The following is a 20,928-nucleotide window of genomic DNA, read 5'->3' on the forward strand; positions in this document are numbered from 1 at the left end:
CCCTTGATCTTGGCAGTACCATCTGGGCATGCTTGGTATTTGGGAAGTGTTGGGCTTGGAGGCATGTCTTAGAAACATTCATACTTATATCTTCCCTCTTTTCATTCCCCTCTTCCAGTCTCCACTAGTGGAGTAATAAACACTCCTGCTATCTGTTCTTCCTCTCTCCTTTGGAGTAAAGGATTTGGGTGGGACATTAGGAAGCCATCAGAATATGAGAAAGAAGTAAACAAAAGGGGGACCTTTATAATAACTACAGCAAAGAAATGTAATCACAACCGGACTTCCAACTTGAGAATCTGGGACCCATGACAAATAGATTAGACTTTTCAAGGGCACCTTCATTATTTCTCTCACTCATGGATCCCACTTTCACCTTGGAATGCCCTGGAAGTTTTAATCAGATGCTGTGTAGTAAAAATTACTACATATAGACTGCCAACGTGTTAGTCTTTAAGTATAAAGTAATTTGGATTGTGTGCAGTTTAGCAAGGTAATTACCTTCTCAAAGGTGAAAAGGTTCCTCATTGTTAGCACAGGGACTGAGGATCAGTGTCCATTTCTTATTATCAGTAGATTAACCATTTCTCTTGCAAAGGCACAGAAAATTGGGAGAAGGCAAAAAAAAAAAAAAAAAAAAGTAATGTAAAAAAGAATCTTTCCACTAGCGTTCATAATTGAATTGGATTCTCTCTCTCTCTCTTTTTTTTGTTGAGAAGTATGATACATAACAGAAAGAATTCATGTATAACACACAAATTAGGAATTCTACAAAATATGCATAATTTACTATGTGCTAGTGGGCTTTGCTTTTTATTGTGCTTTTATTCAGGTCTCCAGGTGGACAGATACTAGAGTTCTAAAATTGTTTCTTGGAGAGGGCATATTTGAAGTATAATCATAGTTTAACTTGTTCCCTAAACTAATTCCCTTTTCTTTTCTTCAGTCTTTGAACTACTCTGTGTCAGGCTTTATACTTGGCTTCAACATCGAACTAAATTAGCTCAGACTGGTTATCCTTGTTGTAGAAAGCATGAAATAGTTTTGACATGCCTTGTTTCTAGCTGACCCCTTAATTTTCTTACAAGTACTTCAATGGACAGACAGTGTGTCCTAAAATCTCTTCTTTTAAAATATACTTCGGCAGTCTCGTGTACTCTTAGAAAAGATGGCTTCTACCAGCCCTCAGAAAATCACTTGTGTACTTTACTAAAGGTAGAACGGTCACATCACCATGACTGAGTTTGTCAAAGGCTATTTTCTTTCTTGTCTTTCTGCATTATCAGTCATGTGTGATGTGTAACAGGGAAGTGTTTTTCAAAGGCTAATAATTAAAGGACATCTTATTCAAAACAAAAAATGAGGACATTCACGTTTTGAACAAAGTATAACGATTACCCTCAAAGAATAAAGTATACATTTTGAAAGTCAAAGGCACAGTCAATAAAGCATCAAAATGATAGAAACAAACAAGAAAGCTGTAAACTATTGCCTTCAAAAGAAAAACGAAGTCAGTCATTTCACTCAGGCAGCTTTCAACTCTTTTCACAACTGCTCTGCTACAAACATTAGTCCTCCAAACTACTTTTGAGTCCTCTTTCTACCCACTCCCAACTAGCTACAGAACCAAGAACTTCTCCAGGCAGAATGGTTTACAAGTTACATACACAGGGTATGCATTAGCCTTGGAAAATGCTATTGTAATCCACCCTTTAGCCAGGCAACTTTAATAGAAGGACAACCCAGACTAGTCATTGTAAAATTAGCAAAAGAGTCCACTAACTTTACAGGAATAAATTGCAAGGACAATTTCACCATGTTTCTCACTTTGAGACTCCCATGTTTCAAATGTATACTTTGTCATAATCAGAAGAAAACACCAAAGACCCAAAGGTACTGAATCCAATGTTCCATTTTGCCTTTTGCTTTCCCTCAGCCTGTCCCTGGGCATTCCTTTGGTCCTGTTCTAGATCTTCCGATCCACTATTGGGAAGTTGAACAAGAGGAAAGTGAGCTGAAATCATTTTACCTGAGCACTGACTCTGGGTGGTGGCAAAGGCAGTCCTACGAGCAGCTCCTGTTGCTTTCATTTTGCTGCGTCTGGGGCTGGTCATCCCGTTAATAATGCTCTTATGACCGCCCACTGGAAAAAAAAAGTCACTTGCCCGGCTCTTCCCCCAAGAGACGTTTCAAGTAAGCAATGAACTTGGGCAGATTAGCCCCTTGGAATGTGCTGCTTTGGGATTAGCCTCACTAAGAATCCCATGGACATTCCCTCTCACCCTCAAACACTGCTTGATTTGAACATCTAATCTGACGCCAGAAGAAAAACAAATCCCCAGGGAGATCAGATTTAACTGGCACAAGTCCTGACAGGCTGTCTCTCCACCCCCACCCCCTTTTTCTTTTTCCATTTTCAGAGAGAAGGCTTGTGAAAGTGTGATAAGGTGTTCTGAGTTCTGAAAAGTTCAACTTTGGAAAGTAAATCCTTCTAAAGAAACAGTGTATGAAAAGCTCCAAGTGGTTTGAACACACAAGCCGCATTGTTCGTTCCTCCCCAAAGAATGGAATGATAGCATTTCTTTAAAGAGAAACTGCTAAAAACGGAACATTTCAAAAGGATAGTTTGGTCCCTGAACATGAACCCAAGTAGAATAAAGTTGGAGTTTGCCAGTGACCTTCCACAACTACCAAACTGTCAATAAATAATAAAACTTGTCTGATCATTCTTATCCTGCAGCCCCTCTCCCACAAATGCAGAGGTGTGATTATAACCCACTCCCCTGTTTCCCTATTGAAAAAAAGATGAGATGTGACTACAATAGCACATGGATGCAGACCAGACGCAGTGACACTGGGATAGCCCAACGGAGAGGTTCTGGCTCACACAAAAAGCGCTCTTTTAAGTATCATCCAAGAGTGAATTTTTCAGATAATGGTAGCTCTTAACTAGATAAGTGAATACACTTGGGAGAAAAACTCAAATTTCAACAAGGGAAAAATACTTTTAAAAAGGTGAATACTTGAGCACTTCATCTCGAAAAGACTTCTATCTTCCCACAGACAGATGTTAGAACTGAGAGGTGGTCTCCATGAACTTGTGGGCTGTAACTCTATGAGGCAGAAGCCACTTTAGCCCTCACTGTTTTCATAATCTCCTTCAAAGTGCCTAGTATATGTCATGTGGACACTCACTGAGAGGCATGGTGGGAGTTAAATGACTTATTTCAAACTTGGGTCAGACCCTTAGCCCTTTCCTTGCTTCTCTGCTGTTTCTAGGAATGATCTCTTTCAAACTCCCATATCTTTGGATCTCTCACTTACCAAGGTTCCCCAGAGACAAGGAATGATAAACTACTCAGTGTCTTGCAACTGAGGAAACATTACTATAAGCAAGACCCAAATGGAACATCAGACTGAACTTTAGCATTAAACATACAATGAAGAACGTCTCTTCATCTATCTTCAGGAGTTGGCTACAGAATAATGTGTAGTGACAGCCTTAATAATGTACATCCCCTTGCTTCTGTGTAACTGTCACATTCCTAAGCATTTGTTCTAAGAGAATCAGCAGATATATAGTCCCACGAAGATGTTCATGCAGCATTATTTACAACACAAATAAATTGGAAACAAATTAAGTTCTTCAATGGAAGGCTAATTAAACTAATTAAATGGTTCATACCATTTGATGATCATATTCAAGCTTCAAAAGACTATTCAATTACATAAAAAAATACACATTTTCATATTGTTAGGTGAGAAAAGCAGAACCTAAAACAGTAAGTGAAGAATAATTACAAATTTTAAATAGATATAGAGATGATAGGAAGAGAATACACTAAAGCGGAAAGTGTGGCTAATTTTTATTTTCTTCCTTTTGCCTTTCCATATTTTCCAAATTTTTCTCCTATAAGCATATATTTGTAGTCATAAAACTATACTCTGTGTGGTCAGAAGATTTACAGATAGTTATTTTTTTGTTTCAACTGTTAAGCTCTACTTATGATAATAGAAAGTCATTGGGAAAGAGTAGTTCAGTGACTTGGGAAGAATTCAACTAAAAAAGAGGGCTCAGTGGGGATATTTGGAAAATAAAATTCTATAATGTATAAGGTGAGTTTTCTGGGGTTTAAAGGACAGAGAGAGAGGGAGGGAGAGGGCGAGAGAACAGAGAGGATGAGGAGGGTTGGCAGCAAGCATCTGAGAGATACTGAGCTAGTAGTCTTCTGTGAAACTCAATAAATTGGTTAGAGATAATCCTTCAATGTAAGAAATATTTTGAAAATTCAGTTTTCTCAACTTTCTTCTTCACTAGACACTACTTCAACTCTTCATCTGACTCACTTTAAACCCTGAGTTCAATTACCCTATTCTCTCTCTACTCTTAATTATTTTTTTGTTTTCCTTTTTGCTAGTTTCATTTCTTGAAATATTTGGTAGAGAAAGAATATGAGATATCTCTATGAACCTACACCAAAGAAAATGAGCACCAGAACCATGAGCATTTTGTTTAAGTAGGAAAGGAAGCCTTAGGGAAAATCAGCATGGCAATTCCATCATATGAGGCCACAGATGATCTTCAAGACCACTTGATTTGAGAAGGTAATTAGGTCCAAAGAGACTTGTAGATCTGGGCTACATTGTCCACATGGGTCTTTTAAAAATCTTGTGCATTACCCAACTCCTAACTGGATATATCATCAGCCTGTTTCAGATGTAGAGAGAATATAATTTGAATACTAACAAGAGGAAACTACAAGTGTAAGGCAAACTGTGGTTATTCTTCACTCCTCTCTTTATGGAATGACAGATTACTTTATTCTCCCAATTTGTCATTAAAGAAAAAAATCACATTAAAATAAAATATACTAAAAAGTTTCCAGTGGTAAATAACTCAATTTTTAAAAATGAAATCAGATTTTCTACAAGTAGAAACAAGATTTTTAACATGGAACCTGTATATTTCATTGTTATAAAGATGTCTCAAGTGTTTTTGTGTTTTTTTTGTTTCCTCCAATGCCCACATTTGACAACAAAGCATGATATAGAGTAGCGATCAGCAAACATTTTCTGTAAATGGCCAGATGGTAAATAACTTAGCTCTTTATGGGCCACACGGTCTCTGTTGCAAAATTCAACTCTGCTGTTGGAGCACAAAAGCAGCCATAAACAAGATGTAAACAATTGAGCATGGCTGAGTTCCAATAAAACAGGTGCTAGGCTGCTAGTTGTGTGTACTGGTCAACCCTTGGTTTAGAAAAAGGGGGTCTGTCTGATGGGGTAGTGGGGGAAGGAGTGGTGGTCCTAAGAACCAGGCTTCCATGACGCCATCACTAGTTTACCTTGGCTCTTCCTTGAGCATGTCAGGTCCTTTTGCTCCTGTTGTTTCTTCTACCTGGACAGCTACATCTTCAGATATTCCACGACTTGCTCCTTCAACACGTGGGACTACAGAGAGGCCTTCTTTCACCACCCTATCTAAAGGCACACCATGCCATTCTTTATTCCCTTAATTCGGTCCATTTTCCTCACAGCCTTTCACATTACCTGGCATTATTCCATGTCTTTATGTGTTTGTTTTTCATTTGTGTCCCCCACTAGAAGGTAAATTCTTGGTGGCAATGATTTCATTTTGTAGCTACTGTCTACCCAGCACCTAGAACTGTGTTTGAGACATGGTAGTCAAACAAAGGAGACTTAGGCACATCATTTGATTTGCACATCAATTCCTCACCTATAAAATGATGGCATCAGATGGATCCATGTTTCCTAAAAGGGAATTTCGGGTAGCACCCAGATAGGCATTTTTCCTTTAATAGTTGGGTTTATATTAACATACTCGTACAATACATAACAATGGCTAAACCTTCAATTTAACAAATACTATTACTTAGGGACATAGATTTTCCTTTTTGGAGTTGTGAAGAAATGAGTTCATCAAAAATATTTAATAAATTAGATGCAAAATGATTTGTAGGAAAAGTTATGACGGCATCATAAAAGTGACTAAAGTTGGGGAAACGCAGGACCAATCCCTCTTAAATGTCCCTCAGGCTCCTCCTTTTTATTCTAATGCATGAAAATAAATATATTGTGTTCTCTAATATTCAGAGTTGCCACTGGCCCGTAAAGTAAAACAATGCCAGAGGAACATGGCAAAGCCAGCTACCTCCAGGACACACTGATAGCAACATATTCTTCCTAAAACAATCAATCAGTCCGTCCCCTGACCAATACCTTCTATGGCTCCCTATCCCCAGCACAATCAGATCAGTTCAGTATTTAAAACCTTCAGGATTTGGCTCCGAAAGTATCTATTGGAATCTCTCAATTTCCCTCCAAACCTTTAAACATGTTATGCTCCAATAAACTAAATTATAGTTTCCCTAATGCACCATGCTGTTCCACACTTCTAAACCTTTGAATATGCTGTCCCATTCATTTGAATCCTAGGTTCCTCCTTCTGTACTTAATTAATGCCTCTTCCAAACTCTGCACAAAACATTGGGTTCTTTGAGAGATGTGGCTAGATACTTCCAGACAGAATGAATCACCACAACTTTATAGCCTCTAAACTTAAATAGTATACACCTTAATATAAACTTGGATTATATTTTCATCACCAGATTGGGAAAAAAATTTAAAAAATTATGCTTTACATTACAAATGAAACTCATACCAATAGGTCATGTTGTATAAATTATACTTAAATATATTTATGCAGACTCTATATGTAGAAGTAATATGAATATATATTATATCTATATTATCTCTATATACATATATAGAGATTGTATATATTAAATAATATATTATATATGTATATATGTATATAATATATAAATGTTAACCTCATAGGATTTTCATAAACAATTTAAAAAATATATTCACATTTCTTTGGAACATTGTTTCTTTCTATAATGAGGAAACGATTATTTTCATATATCAGTTAATCATCACTTGGCAATAATACATTATATTTATAAAGTATTCTTCAGTTCACAGACTGCTTTCACATATGGTATTTTATGTGATATTCACAATAAATCCATAAGGTATTATAAGATTCCATTATACAAATAAGAAACTGGGGCTTTCAGAGGTTAAGCATTATGCCAAAGTTATACATCAGCCGTTGGCTTAGTCTGATAGGCCCAAGCCCTTGTGTTTCTGTTAGGTACAGTGAACCCTGTATTCCTCACACTCTTTGACTGATTTTACAGATGCCAAATGACCTTTTTCTTCCTTGTGGTGGAATAAGTTCATTTCAATCATTCTGATCTTAATAAATATGTATACATTTCATCAAGCCTAAAAGACTGCTGAAAAATTGAAGCAAAGATGCAGGTCTCTATTTCAAAAGTACAGTATTATATTTACGGTCAAGGATCAGCCATTTGTTTGAATATAATAGCTATTCCCACACATGGTGACATGAAAATTTAGAAACCACCCCCACACACTTAGGGACTTTATTGTCTTCATTGACCAAAAAACATAACTATAATAGTGCCAGCCCTATAAAACTGGTGTACCTCTGAAAAATACTAGTAGAATAAACTTTACCCAGAAAAGGAGGAAACGAAAGACAAAATTATAACCAATAGAAATATGACAGTGAGGTTTAAATTACTCCTCAAAGGCTAGGAAGTTTAAAAAGATGGATCATTTGTTAGAAGGCAACATCAGTGTGAGAACGTTGGTAAACAACTAGTGACAGGGAGGGGTTTCTGTATTCACCGAGGCTGCGCCCGTAAAAAAATGTCACTTGTTTTCTGTCAATGTAAATGCAGAACTGGAGCAATATAATGCCATCCCTTAAGTCCTTAATTCCATTTAGCTTTCACTAGTCATTCCTGCACCATTTTGATTTTATTAGGAGCCAAAGAAACGGGCTAAGTTATGAAATTGAACATTTTATGTTATGTAGAAACGTGGAATGTAGGTGACAAATAACATCATAGATTCACAGACTGATTTCTGTATTGTGTTACCTATTTTGATCTGGAAGGATGAAGATGCTGAGCAGAGGATGAGCATAAATAAATAGATACTTGTATTTGTAGTAAAGTTCTCTATTAGGATAAACTAAGGAAGTCAGTCTCTTTCTCTCCATATACAGAGGGTGCCCCAAAAATGTATACACATTTTAAGAAAGGAAAAAGCTATTAAAATTGTAGTATTCAATATATACTGATAACAAAAGATGAATAAAAGTCACATTTGACTTCTGCAATTACAAGAGGTGTTCATCAAAGTGGTTACCATCAGCGTCCAGACACTTCTGATTATGGCGAACTACTGCTTGAGCAGCATTGACCAAAGTGTCCAACCAAAGTTGTATACATTTTTTTGGTACCCCTGGTATATACATATACAATTTTTATTAATTTTATTATTATTAAATTAATAAAATTATTAATTTTAATCATCAGTTCTAACTACCTTAAAATGTTATTCTGGGTAGAGATACTGATTTATTTTAATCAACTGCCGAGTCCAATTATAACGTCAAATTCTTTATTCTCACAAGGTTTAGACTTAAATTTAGCTGTAGGATTTTATTTCTGAAATCCTGATTTTCTCTATTTGTTCAAAGCAGTTGTAAAGTGGAGCCTGGTAGAAGCACGACTGATTAGGAGTTCTGAGATACGCATCCTAGCAGTGGCTGGTTGATAACTAGGCGTGTGACCTTGTGGGAGTGACTCAATCTTGGTGATTTTCAAGGTCGACCCCAGTTCTCAGAGGATTCTGAGAATCAGAATTTGACAGCTTTGTTGTTAGTCCCTCATTAGTATGTGCAAAGCAGTTGTGGAGGCTTTTTGAAAATAAGAGGTTTTTTTTTATTTTAGTTTTTACAGATTCATGGAACCATTATGCTTTTGATAACACACAAAAATGTAGCAGAGCACAAGGGTTTCTTGCCTACCAAGCACAAAGTACATAAGGAGATTTGAATTAATAAATAATCTCTGAAAGAATTCTCACCAGACTCCAACCATTCTTCACAATGCCCCTGGTTTAGCAATCTGGCACACATGTATAGTTCTAACTCTGTTTCAATAAGACTTCAAGTACTATTAAGTATCAAGTATTATTAAGACATTATTATGATTAATTAATAACTTGGCATTTCTAGTCCTGCCATTAAGAGAGTTTTCAAGACCAGAACTTGGTGTTCTCTCGCCCTCATCCCCCACCAAACGATAAATCAAATCTTGATGATAATTCAGGTCAGAATATGCAGAGATTGCCCACGATATGCAAGGCTTTTTTTTTTTTTTTTAGCTTCACAATCAAGAAATATTTAACGGGAGAAACTGACAAATCAATCCCATTTTTATCATCAGAAGCAAGTTAGAAGCAGATAGTTCCAGTAATATAACTGTGAACCCATCCTTATTACTCTCTGGAAATGAAAAATGATTGGGTATTAAGTTAATGCAGCATAAATGTATTTCTGTCTTATACTCATCTTTCTCTGTCAAATTACTAGAGTTTTAGGTAGAAAATAAAGCCATTCACATAAATTCAGCCTTTGGTTATGTGACAGTTTTAAGGTTAATCAAGGTTATTAGGCTCAGCTTCACAATATTGTCAATGTCTTTCCTTACACACTTACTACCAAAACCTGCATCTTTTTTTATTTATTTGTACTATAGTACATTAATATAAAATCTCTGGAAGATTTTAAGCCCTAGATGATACTACTACATGTATTAGCTTTTTCTAGATATGTTAATTTAAATTTGATGTACATAGAAATGAACACAAACTCAAAAGTGGGTGCAAAAATGTTAATAGGTAGTGCAGAAATATAGATTTAATCTCCTATTTATGTGCCATTGGATGGCAATATGATTTCTTTTCCTCTATTTTCTTACCGCATTATCTTTAATCTAATGTAGAGTCCCAATCTTTGAATATTTGATGCCAAAATGAATTTTTGATAGCAAAATTCTTCTGGAAAAAAATCTATGCTAATAAAACTATTTAAAAAAGTGTACAGTGCTGGCTTTCTAATTGGTACCCCAGTTCATTCTCCACCTAGCAACAAGAGTGAGCTTTTTTTTCCCTCTCAAATAACAGACTTTATTCTTTAGAGCGGTTTTAGGTTTAAAGAAAAATTGAGTAGAAGTGCAGAGAGTTCTCATACACTGTTGCCCTCCAGTTTCTCGTATTACTTAATGTCTTGCATTGGTGTGCTATATTTGTTCTAACTGATAAACTGATATTGATACATTATCATTAAGTAAAACCCATAGTTTACATTACAGTTCACTCATTTATTTTTTTAAATTGGGGAATATTGGGGAACAGTGTGTTTTTCCAGGACCCATCAGCTCCAAGTCAAATGATTGTTTTCAATCTATTTGTGGAGGGCGCAGCTCATTGGCCCATGTGGGGATCGAACTTCGGTGTTATGAGCGCTGTGCTCTAATCACTGAGCCAACCAGCCCACCCTAGGGTTCACTCTTTGTGTTATGCAGTTTTATGGGTTTGCCAAATGCATAATCTCATATATCCATCGTTGAGTATTTGAGATATCATAGAGAATAGTATTACTGATAATCTTTTAAAATGATAAATTAGCCAAATGCATTCCATCTCCCTCACCAAAAAGTCATTTAGAGATTTCCTATTACTTCTAGAATAAAATCTAGATTCCTTAATGGGTCTCACAGACCTTGCATAGTTATATCCCAGCTTTTGTCTCCAAACTTTTTCTATGCCAAGCTGACCTAAATCCCTGCTTCCAATGACACCAACATTCTTTCAGATCTGCAAGTGCTCCAAATAAAAAGATAGAAGAGTAAGAATGTCATGATAGAAGCTAGTCTTTAATTTGAATACTATTTTTGATAGGATACAAACAAATAATATTTGTGACCTTGTGGAGAAGGTTGTGGATGATTTAATGTATCAAGTGTAAATTTTCATAAATACCAAGTCTCCGTAGATTTGTTTAATTTGATAATGTGATTTTTTCCTAAGATTTTTGTTTGGTACATGATGGGTACTGTGATAACTATTTCAGAAATAATTACTAATAGTAAAGTCATTACCACTGGGAGCCAAGATCAAGTATCCTGATTCATCTGTCAATTTAAACTCTAAACCCTAAGTTTGCAAGAATTCTTAGGTCTTTTCTCCAATATTTAGTAGAAAATTGACTTCTTCCTGGTGAACAATACCTTCTTTCTAGCTGATGATTTAACTGCAAAGGAAAATCATAGAACACACACATGCTCACATGAAATTCCTGACTCCGGGATCTATCCCCTGTATTAGAATACGATTTGTGACCATTCATTAAAACTGCAGGTAAAGGCATAAAATATACTATTGGGTTGACATTCCGGGATGCTATCCCTTGTATTAGAATACGATTTGTGACCATTCATTAAAACTGCAGGTAAAGGCATAAAATATACTATTGTACTGGTTGAACTTCACACACACACCCCTCCAAAATGATAGTATGGTTCTTTTGTATGAACAGGTATTTCTTTTCCCTTTTATTTTTTTCTTTTAGTACCACATGACATTCTGATGTGCACATTACTGCTAAATACTAACTACCTGAGGCTACAATAGACGAAGAACAATGATGAAATATTAGACTCATATTCCCGCACATACGTGTATGTATTTTGTCTACTTCAGATCCCAATGTCAGTTATTTGAAAACCGATTATTATAATGTGGGCATCCATTTCTACAAATTGACAAATCTAATATTTCACAGGAGAGAACCATGTAGACAAAACATTTCTCGGTGCTTACAGTTCTAATGCAGAAGTTTTTAAATAATCATTAAGAATAAAATGTAAACAAAAGCTTAGCTGTGGCGTTGCTAATTATACTTCATTGAAGTTAATGCTACCTGGAGCTCCAGCGCTAGCCATTCCATGGAGAATTTTAAAATGGGTATTCAGAGCTATATTAACTTATTTTTTAATTAATTCTCTCACACCAGCATTCAAGAATATCTGTTGAGGGGTAGCCAGTTATCTCTGTTAGAGCGTGGTGCCAATAACACCAAGGTTGCTGGTTCGATCCCCACATGGGCCACTGTGAGTTGCGCCCTCCTTAAAAAAAAAAAAAAAAAAAAAAAAAATATATATATATATAGTATATATATATATACTATATACAGTATATATATAGTATATATATACTATATATAAAATATATATAGTATATATGTATAATATATATATTTAGTATATATATATATATACACACACACACACACACACACACACACACACACACACACACACATATAGTTGAACACTAACCTCGTGCAAACTCTTAGTTACCGAGGAGACACAAAACTTTACAAAGACCCTGTACCTGCTTTGAAGTTTGTGCCATGTTCTACAGCGACGCTTCTCAACTGATGCGTGGTGAAGCATCCCACTACAAACTAAGAGTTTTATAAAATTCCCTAAAAATGATCATGTACTTGGATTTTGTGGCAATGGCAAGTTGCTATAGAAATTTCTAAATGTTTGGTCTCCATTTTTGCACTCCTCTCATCATTCGCAAACAGTTCGTGGGTCAGCACCAGTTCGTGGGCCACCGGGAGCTACTCAGGATGTAGTCCTCGGACCAGAAGCATCGGCAGCATCTGGAAATTTGTTAGAAATGCAGATTCTTAGGCCCCGCCCCAGACCTTCATTTTAATAAGATTCTCAAGGGATTCCTTAACATTAAAATTGAGAAAGCACTGCTTTGGTGGGAAATCAATCAGACAGATGAACGGCTACCTTTACATTTAATAAGAGCAATAATAACAAACAGGTTTATTGTCCTTACAATATCCATACACATGTCTAATTATTTTCATATATTAACTAATTTGGACCTCATAGCAAACCTGTGAAGTAAATGATTTTATTATGCTCATTTTGCAGGTAAGGACATGGAAGCAGTATAGATTAAGCTTCTTGTTCAATGTCACACAGCTAGAGAGCAGAAGGCAGGGATTAGAATAGCTTAAGGACATAAGAGACATAGAAATGGACTGAGCAGGGGTGCTCAAAGGAAGGAAGGGTCCGTTTTGGCTAGGAGAGGCACTTGAGCTGGATCTGGAACATAACTGGTGCTCTTAGCATAAAGCAGGCACTTCAATGATTTTTGTTGCATTTCCTGAGTTAAATAACTTTTGTCCTACCCTATTTCCACAATTTCAGGGGGGTGGTTTCAACTTAATGACCTGTTCTCATATTCTCTACTTTTTAAGATTTAGATGAAATTTTCCTTTCTCCTCCTGTTTCTCCTGTTTCCATCTCTACAATGGAAAGGGTCTGTTTCCTCCCATGAGCTTCCAAGGTACTTTGTTCTTTTCCTGCCTATTAACACTTTCTATCCTGATGAATAGTGTGCAGTTATCCTGTATCCTCATGTTATACCCTAAGCTCATTTAGGGCAGGAACCATATCTATTCACCTTTTTACCCGTTTCCCTAACTCCACGTGCCTGGTACCAGATAGATTCTCAGTAAACATTTGTCAAAATAATGGATTATATTAAACAGTTATCAAGAACATAGATTATTCAATTGTGGGTGGAGCATTCTTTCAGATGTTCAGTAACTTAACATCTTGTTATTCCATTTTCCTAACATGTTCTGCACCGATGGAACTGTCAAGCCTTAAAATCCTGGGCAAAATGTAACTGTCAATCTTAAAGTATTGCCACTAAATTGGCTGAGTGATTACACTGGATCACATGCCCATGGATACTGTGCACATTTGCACATGTTTTTTTTTGTTTTTTCCTGTTGGAATTTGGTAGACACATTCCAAGTTCTGCTTTCACCAATTTTACATTACAGAAAACATTCTGGAAAACATTGAAAAAAGAGCAATATATACAAATATATTAAATCTCCACCCTCTCTTTGTTGGCATTATAGCTGATTAGCTCTTTGGAAGAACAATGGATCCACACTACCATTCTTGAATGCCTGGGCCTCTACATTAATATTTTGGTAGTCTAGGAAAATAAAAAAAATCTTATGAAATCTCTAGATTGTCAGATGCTATTTTGAAGGTACGCAAAGTCTTTTCTTAATGTCAGTACGTGTCATTATTTAAATTCAGTCATTTGTTAAATAGTATAATTGCCCATCAATTATGTTTTCACACTGAATTTAGATCACATTATATCTTTCCTTCCCTCAAAAAATTTTAAGTCTTATAAAACACAGACCAATGCAGATGAAAAATAATTTTAGTCAGCATAATTCAAAATAATAGAGAATATTAGAACTTGTATTTCTTAGGTGACTTTTAAATGATGGTCCTTACCAGATTCTTGGCTTTTGTTTTACCCAGATAGTAAATTTTGCATTTTCTGTGTTAAAAAAATAAAATTGTGCCAGCAGAAACCTGAATGGGTGGATTTTAGTTGGTATATTTGCATGTGTGTGTAGTTGTGCGTACCCTGGGCAGGTTTACCTGATTAATTAGTCTGTAGGATTGAAGACAAAATCCTAAAATGCTTTGTTCAGTTTAATTTTATGACTTCCTTTCCTGGTGTTCTTAGATGCACAGATCCTATTCTTATCTGTACCACATGGCTTGTTATTTGACATTTAAGACCTAGTCGATGAGCTCCTCATGACAGTGTTACTATCCATTTGAGCTTTTGTGCCAGACGTCAATACAAGTAACTCAGAGAATATCTATGTGAATCCTAAACCACTCAGTTAGTAATTCTGTTCTTATAGGTCTCTCTTACCCGGAGTGTTTAGAACAGAAAGGAGAGATGAAGAGGTAGTCTATTTGTGTCCCTAACTATGAATGGAGGAGAAATCATTCCACTGCCTCAGTTTCTCCTTTTGCAAACCTAAAGAATACTGCCCATCTCTTATCACCTCGCAAGGGACTGTGGTCTGGTTTGATAACATGATAACAACCCCGGATTCTTTGAGTCCTAAGAAGATTTGTTAGCATAGGGTGCTGGTTTGCCATATGCAGAATACAACATTCTTTTAAGCTTTCTTTTTATGATAATAGGTAGCCGAATTAAGCAGTTTTAAATTACATTTTCACATGACTTATACCTAAATGTCAAATTTCTTTGGATTAAAAAAAGCACTCTATGAATTAATGTGACCAAAATCTCTCTCTCTCTCTCTCTCTCTCTCTCTCTCTCTCACACACACACACACACACACACACAAACACACACAAAACCATTAGGAATTTTTTTGAGATTTAAGTTATATGGAATTTGATTATGTAGAGCATTCTGGGGCTCAGCCACAACAGGCTGTAGATACAGTCAGGCTGATTATGACTTAAGCATTCTTTCTATGAAGATTTCATTTAATGCAGATTAGTACATTTATTAAGCTGCTGATAATTGAAGCCTCTTAGGTTCAGTAAGTACCATCCAGTGAGGTAGATTAGTGCAGTTTAATTTCTTGCTCTCAAATAGCAAACAAAACTTAGCAGAATAATTACATATCCTCTGTGGGCTAATACAAGGTGACATCACCGTGATGCGTTTGGCCATTTCTGCAGTTTCCTTTAGATTACTACCTTTAGAGTTTTGTGCATCTCTCTCAAGTGACACCAAAACCTATCACCTGAAAATTATATTACTTAGAGAGATATTACAGATGTCACATGAAATATAAGCCATAGATGGGAATACTCACTTTAGAGCAAGCTGTGCCATACTTTTTGTCATGACTTTTCTTTCTACTGTTTCCTAAAATTTTTCGTCCATGCCCTTGTCTACAGGATACCTTGTCTACATTACCATGAGGGTAAGGACCATGTCTCTCCTTTGATTTCTTAGCAATTCATATAGTATCTGGTATACTGAGACACCCAAGCCTGTTTGCCTAACGAATGAATTACCTTAAATAATCATAAAGTATGCTCTAAGAATAACATTATTACCAAGTTTTCAAGTTCCAGGAAGCTAGTTTTAGCCAGAGTATAAAGTGGCTGTGTTACCCAAAAGACTAAGAGTCAACATACGAAAGAGGTTGTATATCAGTGAGTAAAATGATGGTTTATTATCTGGTAGATTCTTGGCCACAAAGAGCCTTCAGCTCAAATCAGTTGACTAAACAAATCAATTTAGTGTATTAATGTGATGGGTCCTCATTTTAGTGGATTTGGTTACATCCATATGATGCCATCGCAAGATGGCAAGAGTCTGTATTCCTTTGGGATTCCTAGGTCTGTCCTTATTCTAAAAGTCACAAACCAGACAGTGAAAAATGCTACACTGGCAGGAGTTGACATAAATAATGTTTCTTAACAGGAAATGCCAAAGCTGTGTGGAATGGCTGAAAATGAGTACCTAAGGTCAATTCTGATTTTCTTTCTCTTCAATCCCTGGATGTTAGGACACGAAAAAAAATGCATGTGTAGAGCCTCAGGCCTCAGGGATGGTTGCTGGTTTCTGTTTTCTCCATTGGCTTTTCAGACACATTATTTTTTCAGAATGACAGCTGAACTTCAAATGCAACAAGAAATTGTGAGTATTCTGAGACACATCACCTTCCTTAAAATCAGTTTTACACTTAATCCCACCCTTGTGTCTCCCACTGCGTACTATTGATCATATGAGGTCTACCTTGACTATTTGATAAGAATTCTCCCTTATAGATTCTCCTAAGTGGTTTTGCAAGCATGCTGCAACACTATAAAGAACAAAGGAGAATGAAGACGGAATCTGGTCCTTTACCTGAGTGAGTAGAGACTTTGTTTTAATAGGGTACTTTTTAAACCATGGATCTATTTCCCAAGATAACAACCCTAGATATATATGTTCCCAATACTGTGTAATAGGATAGTAACAAACCTCAAAAGGAGAGATGTGTAAGACTGCTGAAGGCAGGCATTATAGAGGACTCAAACCAGTGTACTTCCTAGAGATCTCAGTCAGCGCTTGTCTGTCCACATGTGTCCATTTTTATTACAATGCCACAGCCTCACCCATCCCTGTGGTCACTGCTGAATAGACCACAGTGGACCAGGGTGGTGCCTGACTCCAGAGCAAAAAATTCGTAGACTGACTACTACCTTTGACTTTGGGACTGTCCCCCCAGAGAAGCTGATGAATCAATATTCCTTTTCTTAGAAATCTGAATTTAGAAACATAGAGAAAATGAGCCAGGAACCATAGGGAACAAATACAGAGAAGTCTTAAGGTAGAGAAAGTTCCAAATAGGCAACAACACTTATGCATTAAGCAGAAATTGAGAGAGGGGAACATACACATTATGACTCTGTAGCACCCAATGCAGTTAGAAGCAGAAAAGCTATATATGACAAAGAAATCAGCAGCCTATGAAAGAGAGAAAGAGTCGTCCTGCCTCATGATGATTTTCTTATTCCAATTCTAACCTGTTTCTGGGCTCACAATCATTCCCCCTCTCCTGAAGTGACTTATGTAATTCTCATTAGTACAGCTAGGAAAGGTAACAGTAAAATCACATGAGCCAAAAGATACCAATAAACTTTATTTCTTCGGAGTTCAGAGATCCAGCTCTTAAGTGCAGCATCTCATTTGATCCAGCTGAGCCCTACGGTGGAAGAAACTGACATTCAGAGAGGGCATCTGACTTATTCAAGGTCACAACCCTGGCAACTAGCAAAGCCAGTATGAAAGCCAGCTCTTCTGACCCAGAAGCCTGTGCTCCCCAATCACATCACACTCACTCCTACATGTAAACGGCAGGACCCGCTGGCTTCTAAGATAGAGTATGTTCATCTCTAGAAAGGGGCTGATGTGTAGTACAGAGAGGCTGAAACATTCTGCTTGTATCAGGGGCAGGATGATGGAAATGGATATATTAGTAGCTCTGACATCCATGGGTCTTGGATGTCCCAACATTTCACTTAATGAGATTCACCTGAAGAAACTTGATTTTCAACATTTTGGGAGTTGTTTTCTGGACTGTATAGAAAAACATATTTTAGGGATCTCAAGAAATATAGGGACATATATATTTACAGGAAGATTCATCCCATTTCAGCCTTCATCTTTTGCTGCTGTTCATTGTGAAGGGCTTCCTAGGGTGTTTTTCTGTATTAGGGTGTAGTTTACAACGATCCCTTGCAGGGACAGTGACCAAATGCAAACTCTTCCAGTTGCTTTTTTTTTTTTACCATTCATTTTGCATACTCTTTCCTTATTACAAATTTGTGCTAATTCATTGAGAGCCATTTGGGCAATAGTTACATAAAAATAAAATATGTGTTAGCTCTAACCCTGACTCCCACCAAGAAAGAACTCTGATAACATGTTGGTTGAAAAGTGTAGGATACCCCCGAAGCCTACAAGGCAAATATTTGATTTCTCCCTCAGATGCAGTGACCCGGTGAAAGCACACAGAACTGAATTAACCATTCATGTGAGAATGTGCTGACCAGGCATGTGAGGGCAGAACTAGTGATGGCCCCAGCATGGGGAAAAGTGTGCCAGTGGCAAAGGTGCCCTTTATTATAGGAGAGACGTGGCATTTTATATAAATACCCCAAAGAGTTCCTATATACAGAGGACATAGCTATGCCTTTGTTTTTACAGTATCCTAGATGTATTTATGTCCCTGTTTCACAGAGCTGGGGCATGTGCATTCTGGTCATTTAAGTGATTAAAAAAGTTAGAACAATCCTAGAGATAATTATAAGTATCCTAATGTCTTAGTAAACAAGTTAGGAACAATTGACTTGAGGCAGAACTCCTGCTAAACTGGCAGAACTCCCAGGCCTTTGTGGAAAATGTACATAATGGTCCCTTGCTCACAGATTCTGCATCTGTAGGTGACGGTTGGTCTCCTGCATCTCAATTTTTAAACAACAACCACAGATAATTTTGTGAACTTCCCTCTGAGCCACACTGCTAACGTTTCCTCTTAATCACTGGTTAGGATCTGAGTTTCTCAAAGTTGGGTACAATTGCTTACTTGCAGTATGTCAAACCCACTGCCACAACCTCAGTTTAGATGCTCTTATCTCACTCCCACACTGTTACTGTAGTTCTCTAACAGGCCTCTCTGCCCCCAGCTCCCTCTCCCGATTCCATCCTTGACAGTGCCATAAGAAATATCTTCTTAAACCAGTGTTTCTCAACCTTGGTACTACTGACATTTGGGGCTGAATAAGTCTTTGCTGTGGGTGGGCAGTCCTGTCCTTGAAGGATGTTTATCATCATCCATAGCTTCGACCCACTAAAAACCAGTAGCATTCCCACCCTGAGTTGTGACAACCAAAATTGTCTCCAGTCATGGCCAAATGTTCCTCTGGGGCAAAACTGACTCTGATTGAAAATCATTGTTCTTAAACATTAGGGAAGAATGGGTTAGTCTCTTTCTCTATTTTCCAAATGTTTTACTACAGCATTCAAATACCTATGCAATCTGCCTCCAAACCACCAGACCACATTTCCAGCCCTGTCTTCTGTTAAACTATTCAATGACCCTCACTCTTCACCAAACTAGGCCATTCTTCCAATTAACTATTGGTACACACCTCTGTACACTTGCTTCTGCTTTTTCTCAGGCCTTGTGTGTGCTTTTCTTTTTTGGTTGTTTTCTGAGGGAAACCTGACTCCTTCAAAGGTTAGTTCAAAATCCATATTCTCTCACAGTTTTTCTTGACTTTCATAATTGCCTCCACTTTTTTCTTGTATACTACATGTTTACTTCTGCCTCTACCTAGAGCTTATTTATTCAGACTTGTCCTGAAACCAGTTTATTTTTGCCCATCATTTTGCTCTTCAATTACAGAGAATAGAACTTATTTCTGCCCAAGTTACTAGGACTTAGAATGGAAAAGTACAAGTTGGTCCTTAATAGTATCTGTGTAAATGGATAAAGTTTGACATTTATAGCACACCACAAAGAGTATTTTTTTTAAATCCACATGTAACTGACTCACCAAGCATAATGCAAATAAAATAAACGTGTGCTATAGATTTACAGCATTACACTTACAGCCAGGATATTAGCCATCAACATTTTAGATGACATTTCTGTTAAGTCCTTAACTACAGTTAAAATTAGCAGAAAAAAAAGGTGACCAAACTACTTATAAGCATCTCAAACGAAACCACCCCTCAAACAAATCTCCGAGTCATGTTATTTTAGTATTTTTCCTTTCTTTTATGTAAATGTAAATTATACTTCAAGTCATCTTTGAAAAGCACTGATTTAGTAGGTGCTACATAAGCATCTTTAGTAGAAAAGTTCTAGGTTTTAGGAATTACTCTATTATTGGCTTAACAGTTGCAGTAATTTAGCTTGTCTCCCTTTTCCCCTCATTGTTTGGTGCCCTTACTTTGTTTTATAACAAATGCATCCAGTTTATCCTCACCCTTCAGTCTCAGCCCCAGGTCTAAGGCACTTCTTTCTACCAGCTGAGCTACCCTGAACTCAGCAAAAGGAGATGGGGATAATGGATTTGAAGGTAAAGTGAGGACTATTGAGGAGGATAATGGTGGTGGTGTTGGAGGTCCTTTGAGAGGCTCTCTATTTATTTATAAGATGTTAACATTTATAACTGATAATTGGGAGGAAAGAAAAACGAAGGTTGAGTTGAAAGAAGCGTCATTCTTCCACGTGGAAACCTGTAATAGAGTGCCAATACGTACAGACTACCTAACTCCTACGTCATTTGGGTATCTGTAAATCACACCTGGCTGATTGGGTTCCTGCTTAGAAAGAAAGAGGATACGAATTCAGGTGACTTAATTTAGGGTGTTTGAGGTCTTATTAAGTCCAAATTGTGTCACATCTACATGTATTCTCTCTAACCTCAGTGTTGAAGTTACAAAAGAAAAATGGTAGATTATTTCAATTCTGGACAGATCTTCAAGTAGCTAATTTTTCACCTATAAAAATGATGCTTAACTATATTATTACTCACCTGAAGTGCTAATAAAATT

General features: G+C 36.8%; 1 protein-coding gene across 19 annotated transcripts in view; it reads right to left on the minus strand.

Moving 5' to 3' along the window:
• The window catches only part of TRPM3 (transient receptor potential cation channel subfamily M member 3), an 820,394-nt gene that overhangs the window by 263,242 nt on the left and 536,224 nt on the right, over positions 1-20,928 (minus strand). The window contains exons 1-2 of one of the 19 annotated variants that reach the window (XM_074330559.1): positions 2,030-2,075; positions 502-589 (exon numbers count right to left, since the gene is read on the minus strand). The exons of the other annotated variants lie outside the window; for them this stretch is intronic. Of the exons in view, the coding sequence (XP_074186660.1) occupies positions 502-528 (27 nt within the window). The 5' untranslated portion in view covers positions 529-589; positions 2,030-2,075. Of the gene's footprint in view, positions 1-501; positions 590-2,029; positions 2,076-20,928 lie in introns of those variants that run through there. 19 annotated transcript variants of the gene reach the window in all.

This window comes from Rhinolophus sinicus, linkage group LG04 (assembly GCF_036562045.2).
Source record: "Rhinolophus sinicus isolate RSC01 linkage group LG04, ASM3656204v1, whole genome shotgun sequence".
In the NCBI taxonomy this organism is placed as follows: domain Eukaryota; kingdom Metazoa; phylum Chordata; class Mammalia; order Chiroptera; family Rhinolophidae; genus Rhinolophus; species Rhinolophus sinicus.